General features: G+C 47.9%; 1 protein-coding gene across 1 annotated transcript in view; it reads right to left on the reverse strand.

The window, feature by feature from the left end:
- Positions 1-243: 243 nt before the first annotated feature.
- Positions 244-8,402, reverse strand: part of NTN4 (netrin 4) — a 49,951-nt gene continuing 41,792 nt past the window's right edge. Inside the window, exons 7-11 of the mRNA XM_019474034.1 lie at positions 8,122-8,168; positions 7,611-7,723; positions 6,370-6,438; positions 4,276-4,446; positions 244-777 (exon numbers count right to left, since the gene is read on the reverse strand). Coding sequence (XP_019329579.1) covers positions 641-777; positions 4,276-4,446; positions 6,370-6,438; positions 7,611-7,723; positions 8,122-8,168 — 537 coding nt within the window. The 3' untranslated portion in view covers positions 244-640. The remainder of the gene's footprint in view (positions 778-4,275; positions 4,447-6,369; positions 6,439-7,610; positions 7,724-8,121; positions 8,169-8,402) is intronic.

The raw sequence follows: 8,402 nt of genomic DNA on the forward strand, positions 1-8,402 counted from the left end.
CCCCCACACAGCCTCCTCGGAGCCTCTGGAAGTCACTCAGGATCTGCGCAGGCAGCACTGGCAGCAGTGTTTTGCTTCTCAGCTGTAGCTTGTGGGTACACTTTCCCTCTCTAGGGTGGCAATTTAGTCTGGGGCGATCAGTGGCTTCATAGGAGTTGCTCCAACATGGCACTGAAGCGAGACAAGCGTCCGCCCTTCCTTTTGTTTCCCTCAACGTAATGATGAGCTGAAGTCACTCAGGATCTGCGCAGGCAGCACTGGCAGCAGTGTTTTGCTTCTCAGCTGTAGCTTGTGGGTACACTTTCCCTCTCTAGGGTGGCAATTTAGTCTGGGGCGATCAGTGGCTTCATAGGAGTTGCTCCAACATGGCACTGAAGCGAGACAAGCGTCCGCCCTTCCTTTTGTTTCCCTCAACGTAATGATGAGCTGGGCTCAGGTGAGCCCCTGGCAAGGAAGCTACAGGCGAGTGGATGAACATTGGCCAGGAAGGGTTAAATTAGACAGCGCCTACAACTCTGAACGCCTCGCTACACGTTTTGGCACTATTTTCTTACATTCCAGTTTTCATCCTAGAGGTCTTCTCTCTGTGAAGGCTGTTGCATTTTGTGCATAAAGAAATGCCCTAGGCAGTCACGCACCTCTAGTTGCAGTCTCTTTTCAAAATCTCCAGGACCTTTCTTCCGAGAGCCGACTTCCACTGATGGACAAAACTTTTCATGTTGACGATGAGTCTGCCCGTTTGGACATCCTCGTGTCCTGCCACGAGGTACTCCAAGCCTGCAAACCAGCAAAGCGGTCAGGGACTGCACAGCACTACACTTAAGAGGCCTATTGACGCTGCAAAGTCAGCCTGGTTATCTAGTCCTGTGTAAAAAAGCACTTAGATGAAGAATATTTACACATATTGATTCTCTCATATATCTGTATATCTATACCTCTATCTATATCTATGGAAAAATGACCCCTGTGGTGCATCTGTCAGTGAGATGCAGTATGCAAACTTTGATTTTGTTAGCTTCTAAATATAAATGGAAGCACAACTCTGGCAGCTGCACTACAAGTTTTTATACCTCGTTTGGGAACCTTCATTTGGCAGCCACCTGCCTCACCCCTCCCTGAATATACCTGGGCCTGGAAATCGGTCGGTTTAGCACATTCCAGCAATGACAGCACAGGATAGCCCAGTGCTGGTGTCTTGCTTAAAATGGCCAGTGCCCCCTTGCAGGCAAAGGCATGCTGGAGCCTGCCAAGAGGCAATACTAGATTTGCCGGCACGAGCACCCCAGAAGAGCCTGAGGGGGTGGCAGTTACACTGAAAAGAGTGGCATTAACTTCTGCCTCCACCAGATGTTTTAGAGGCATGACAGCAGCATCTGGTGAAGCCTCACCTGGTGTCCAGAAGGTGCCAGAAAGGGCTGGAGCACAGCCCCATAGCACCCCAGCACAAGGCTTGCCCCAGGCATCCAGGTCTGTGCCTGGCTTTCGGGGCATGACTCAAAGAGCGCTTGAAGCCAGGCAATAACTGCTAAGTGGGAAACGGGGCGAAGCCTTTGGCTTGAATTAGCTAAAGAAACACTGCCACAGTTCCCAACAGCCTAAATGGGCCACGAACGTGCCAAAAACCCGGATAACAAGGAGGATAATTCCTCCCGTGGCAGGAGGAGCTCCCTGCCAGGGCCAGCATCCCGCTGCAGCATGCTTGGGGTACAGCAAGCATGAGACCCCCCGCTGTACCCCCTCCTCCTCGCACTGGTCTGGGGAGCACCACGTGGCGGTAAGAACTAGCCTGGGGGAGATGGGTCTCCCTCAGTGCTCTCGGTTGCCCTGCTCCATCCTGGCCACAGTGGGGAGTCTGCTAATGTCTTCTTGGGTTTTCATTTTGTAGTTCAGAATAAAGGGAGAGTGTCCCCTAGTTAAAGGTCAAGCATGTTTTTCTTTAATTCAATACAATTTGTTATCCACTTCATCTGAATTTCTGGGCACACACATCCTCTCTTCTGCCAAGTAAACACAGGATATGTGTATGGCAGTATCACCCTTTGCAAGACATTAATTTTGGCTGTGTCAAGCCTGCTGTTATAAACATCACACTTCAAGAGCTCCTAAATCTACCTCCCTTGAGAAAGAAATGTGGCATGCACCCTTAGAGAGCAAGTGAATATTGCTGTGGTTGTTGATTCAGTAGGGCTTTCTAGATTTTCAACCAGATGTTACAGAAGTGTAAAAATAAAAGGAATCAAACGACTGAGATGCCGCAAGCCAGGACTTGAGGCTGTGAGTTTTGCCCTGCGCTGCTGGCAGGCAGCTTTCTGCTTATTTGTGTCTGTGCTTGGCAGAGCCGAGGAGGGGAAGGGCTCCTGTTCCCTTGTGGACTGCTGAGACCTTTAAACCTTTCAGCTCAGTGTCCCCCCAGTAGTCCAGCCTGCCTCTGTGGCTGCTATGCACAGGGAAAGGTGTGCAAGGATAGTGAATATCCTCTCATAGGAACTTAAGCACATTTATAATCTGAAAACAGCCCATGGAGATTTGATAAATGCTTGGAGTTTCCATTATAGCTATATGTCAGGAAATTGTTTTATGTCAGCTTGGCTTTTTATCCAGCTGTTGTTGGTTTATTCATCTGGAGGTCATAAGCTCTTACTCTGATAGAGGGTTAAGTCTGCTAATATAGTATTGCTGACCATCCAGAAATGAATGTGGTAGCTGAAAAAAATAAAGAAATTTTTAAAAATATTTGGGATCCTTTTTTTTCCACTTTGCAATGATTGAATCTTAAAGATGGACTCAGTTGATATTTTCAAGTTTCCTGTTAGGACCAAGCTTCACAACTTCTTTCCAACATGAAAACTGAGATTTATTTATACTCATGGGACTCCAGCAGCTGCATTTCAAGAAAACACCAAGCTTTGCAGTGTAAATCATGACAGCTGGCAAGGGGGTAACACCCAATGTGTCAGATGCCTGGATTGTCCCTAAAGGCAATTGCACCTCCACCCTTCCGCAGATTTCCAAGCAATCTTCATCGATTCTGTGATTAATGTTATCTTTTCCTCTGCTGGGGAAAATCAGTGAAGCTCCTCTGAAGTTAGCGGAGTTGCGAAGCTGCGTGTCAGGTGCAGGGCTGCCCTGCATGATCAGCGTCTGACAGCTTCCACAGCATTCCTCCAGGTTCATATTAAGGCTTTCTTGCTTGCATTTGTATTGCATATGGAAAAATAAACACCTGTATTTATTTAATTATAGATTTATGGTGTTTTACCAATATCCAAAGTCTTACTGTGCTTAAACAGCAAAGTCCTGCCTAACGCTGCTGATTCATCTGACCCTTGCACCTGACAAGACTTCCTGACTATAGCTGTGCTATCACGGCAGCTTGCCTTAAAGCCAAATAGTCACTCCGGTGGAGATGAAAGAAGACTGCCAACAACTCATCAATAAATCGCCTTTCTGTGTGATCCAGCCTCGCAGACAGCCCTTTTCCCCCAAAGGAAGTTCCTAGTGCTGTGCACGTAAGGGACGTCTCAGCACTGAAGTCGACATTTCGATCAGTGATTTCCAAGTGATGTGTGGGCCTTACAGAAAGAAAACCCTTTATCTGAATTAGTTGGCAACTGTTGGTTTATCTCGGAGTTGTAAAGAAAGGTGTGTCAGCTAGCGCCTACTTTTGCTCTATTGAAGAAAACCCTGAGCCTGCATCTCCTTGTCCGTACCGGAGACTGTATGTACTGTTTAGCCACCACTGGTTATACTCCATTTCAGTGAAAGACGATGAGAAAAAGCTGCGAAGCCAAAGCTGCCATCTCACTGCATAAGACAATCTCTTCCAAATCTTGTAGATGCAAATTAGTGTTACTTTCAGAGACATCTTCCCTTGAGTTTAGATTAAAACTTCAGTACAATGTCATGACTCAAATTAGATTTAAATATGTTTTTATGGATTCAAATTATCATTAGTTTTGAAAAGATATGTCATGTAGTCGTGGCGTAATATGCACCTCCCTCCCTCTGGGAACAGACTGAGACTGGTAAAGCTGTAAGGCTGTTATTATGCTTCATAAAGAGAAACGTATGTTTGAAAGTCTATAGAATGAACCAAGTTTTTCTCTACAAAATTCAAATTTGATGCAGATTGCTGTTGGAATCCAAGATGTAACAGCCAATAATTTAATGAACACTGGGCTGCAATCTCAGCTCATTGGCATGAGGGGACGGAGGAGTGGGAATGAAATCTGTGTAAACGTGGTGGGGATGTACTGCTCAGGGAGTCAAACCTACCAGGATTGAGGATGGGACAAGTGCAGCCTCTGTTAGTCCAGGATTCAGGGTAGAGTGTCTTCTTGCCCCGGAGGATCTTCAGCTTTGTAGATTTCAAGACTTTCTTGATCTTCACATTGACTTCTGCATGGGAGCCTTTGTCGTGAGCTGACAAGATCTTCGTCTTGATCACTGGGAAGACATGAATTCAAAACCAGGAATATATAAACTATTTACAGTGCTCTCTTCTTTTGTTTTGTCTAATGCAGGTGTCTGGGTGAAGCAGTGAGGCCAATTACTTCGTTACAGTGGAGTTAGCCTGATGCTCCTTGCTGGGGAGCTCAGGGTCAGCGCAGCTGCCGGGGGAGCGCATGTGTCCCCATACCCATGGGCAGGAATGCTGCCGGCTGGTTTGGCCATGGCCCCTGGAGCTGCCACGTGAGCAGCGGGAGAGGTCCAATGACCTGATTTTCAAAACTTGTGAGGGCCCCATTTTCCCCCGGAGCTCAATAAAGACTTTGGCTTCCTTAGCACTTTTGGAAATCAAGTGGAAAGCCTTGCTTTTAGGGATGGACCTGGAGGCTTTGCTGGCCTTGGCCTGGGCAGGCCAGGCAGCAGGCAGGGGCGTGAGGGGCTGCCCCATCCCACCCTGGTGAGCACTCCTGCTGCTGGCCCTCCCACTTTGCAGAACTGCCAAATCCAAATGCAGTGGCAGAGACTGAGATTTTGGTGGGGACTGAGGCAAATCACGGAGTATTTTGAGCTCACAGATACCCACCAGCACACCCCCGCTGCCTGGTATCCCACCTGCTGAGCCCCTGTGCAGTGGAGGCTCAGGGTTCAGGTCCCATGCGTGAGCCTTCTCCTGACTGCACTGATGCCTACACTGGTAGGTATCACCGTACGGTGGTGCTTTATTCAGCGCTGCACGTTAGGCAGCTCAGGGAAACCTCTCCTCCTACAGTATGGCCTCCTGAAGCTCATGATGAGCCCCATAATTCATCTGTCCCTCCAGTTTAGCTGACACCTTTCCACGTTGAGTGATGAAAGGGTGGGAAGGCTGAGTGCACTTTAGATAAGATTTATGAACTTGGGGTTTTTGTGACTTTTTTTTTTTCATTTCTTATCTTTTGCAAGATTAAACACGGTCACTATCGCGGCCAGGGAGCAAAGCAAAGCAGAATCAGATTTTTTCCTAATATCACTAGGCCAGGGCTATATTTCAACAGCTGGCGGTCCCTTGAACTTCCCTTTGTGGGTTGCTCCAGCCAGGGAGCAGCAAAGCAGAATCAGATTTTTTCCTAATATCACTAGGCCAGGGCTATATTTCAACAGCTCTGGGTCCCTTGAACTTCCCTTTGTGGGTTGCTCCACAGCCTGCAGATGTAGGGGTTATCTCTCTGTGCATTTTCAACTTCAGTGCGAGATGAAACAGGTGCAAGAGACCCCTGGAAGACTGTCAAGGAAGGGAGTGCTACACAGAGCATTCCTTGCTCTGCTGTGGTATGAAGGAGGCAGTTCACTGGCACACACCAGAGAGGTCTTGGGAAACAAAGTGCGTCCTCTCATTCATTTAAATCCAATAGACACGTAGACAATATACATCACCCCATGGCAACAGCTGAACTTTGTTGACAGGGGGAAGCTCCCAGTAGCTGCCTGAGCTGTTTTCTCCATGTAGTGGCTTGTGTGGTGATCACTGTCCCTCCTTACATTCAGTGTAATTCAGATTTAGTGATTTCTAGACCGTTCTTGGGGCACCTGGTCCACAGACAGAGTTTTAGTGACCCGTTTTTGGTAACAGTGCTTTCCAGTCTGTCTTGGACCTAGACAACCTCTTAGGGACCCTTCCAGCCCTTGTCCTCCCATGATTTCAGCACAAGAGTATTTTGCTAGCAAGAGAGGTGAGTAACAGAGCAAGATGCTTCACCCACCTTGAATTGGCACCATGATATCTATACATTTTGGAAAGGTCAAAGATCTGCCCCCAGACTAAGTAGCCCATGGGTTTGCAGGGACGGAGCGGTGCACACAGCAGCACCTCTCACGCTTTACACTCTTGCACCACCTCACAGCACCTCCCTTTATGCCCCTGCCACCTCACCCAAAACTCACCGTAGGTGTACTTCATCCCGCAGAAGACCTTGGGATTCCCTAAAACTTGCTCTTTACATTCGCATTTGCCTGGGGAAAGAGAAGGAAGCAAACGGCTGTGGATTGTACTTAAAAGACAGGAGCCTTCGTGGGCAGAGCCTGGGACCTGTCAAAGGTTTTCACATGGTCCATGAGCCCTGTGCAAAAAAAGCCCTATTTTCAGATCCAGGATGAATATACAATCTTAGTCCAAGGGCAATTATTCCTTGTTTACAATTTGAAGAGAAGGGAAACAAAGGCCTTATTATTTTGCCTCGGGATGCAAATAACACGCATGTCTTTCCCTGTGGTATTTTCCACACCGTAATGTACCAGACGAAATTTTAAAAGGAAATGTTGCAGAGGTTAAGGCAGAGTAATGACTTCCGTGATCTTAGAACAAAGAATAACATGATATACTTATTTACGTTTAAAATGAAGTTGCCCAGACAAATGATGGAGCTTTCCCCTCAATTAACTCAATTATTGTATCTTCGAGATTTTATCATGCCGCTTTCTGAAAAAGGAGGAAATGACACTTGCCTGCTTGCATGCAGTGATTGCAAGGGAGGACAGCTTGACACTGTGCCGTGGGGACAAACTGCCTCGCAGCAACCTCACGCGGCACCCACCTCCTCCAGACTGGGGGGGAAATAACTTCCCCGGCTGAAACCGTAGCTTAAATGCTAGGCAATCTTGAATTGCATCGTAAGCTGCAATTGATGCCAAAATTGTTGTGTGTATCAGGGAAATAAATTTTTATTTGGAAATTTCCAATTCCCTGCCCGTGAAGTGGCAAAAACCACCCTCTAAATAATGTTGCTGGTTTGTCCAACACGTAGTAGTTCTAGTGAATCCAAAGACACATTTAAAACATGATGGACAAAATAAAGAGCGTGTTCAGCCTTGAAATTCTGAGCTGGGGCTGCAAATTCAGGCAGGGAACTGTTGCCTTACCAACAGCTAAATACTGGGTGCAGGTTTTCAGAGTGAAGCATCTGCCTAAAGGGTTTGCACATCCTCACATTGATGGGACGAGCTGTAAGGCTCCTCCAGCTCATGGAGGGGAAGGAGGTGGTCACACAGGACATTAACAGGGGAACGTCCATCCCCTCCTGCAACTGCCAGGGCACTAATTACAAGCCAGTGCAGAAGACAGTATCCACACTGGCTGCTGGCAGGAGGGATGGGGCAGGGAAACATGCACAAAGCCGCCGTCCTACCGGAGTGCCGGAGCGCCGAGAAGCCCTGCTCGTCTTCCCAGCCCCAGGCGGGCTCGCTCTCGTTGAGCACCGCCTGGAAAGGAGGTGCTTCGTGGTGCCAGGTCACGTCCGAGCTGTTGGGGGGAAAGGGAGATGGTCAGCCTTCCTCCTGGAGCCGGCAGAAAGCAGGGCCACCACCAACGCATCCTCCGGGCGCAATGTGACTGCACGTCTTGGTGGTGTTAAACGCAAGGGGCAGTTTTGGAAAGTGAACAGGTTGAGTGTTGTCAGAGTGGGTCATGAATCCATTTTGGGTTTAAAATGCGTTATAGGGATTTATATGCTATAAATATCCCCAGCGTGGTAAAAAACCCCAACATATAAGATCCAGAGAGTGGGGTATTATTAAAATGTGCTGTCTTCTAAAAGTCGGAGCCTGACTCTAGGTTCAGCACAGTCAATGCAAGCTCAGTTGCAACAGAACAATATTAACCCTTTGGTCTCCTCTCGCTCAGATCTCCCTGAGGCTCACATTTTGCTCATGGAGAGGAAGCATCGGTGAAGGTTATGGAAAACACCCTATGCATTAACATCAGCACCGAGAGCCAATAATCCAAACTCGCCGGTGCCCTGCCATGGTGTGCCAGGCACCCAGGTGAACTGCAGCCTCAGCTCCCGCTCCATCCCCAATTCCTGAGCATACCCAACCCCAAATATTTTATATAATGGATATTTTTCAGACTGCGTCCCATGCATACATTGGGTCGGAGCAGTGCCTTCCCTGTGATGGAAATTGCTGGGAGATTGCTGAAG

This window comes from Aptenodytes forsteri, unplaced genomic scaffold (assembly GCF_000699145.1).
Source record: "Aptenodytes forsteri isolate BGI_AS27 unplaced genomic scaffold, ASM69914v1 Scaffold360, whole genome shotgun sequence".
NCBI lineage: Eukaryota > Metazoa > Chordata > Aves > Sphenisciformes > Spheniscidae > Aptenodytes > Aptenodytes forsteri.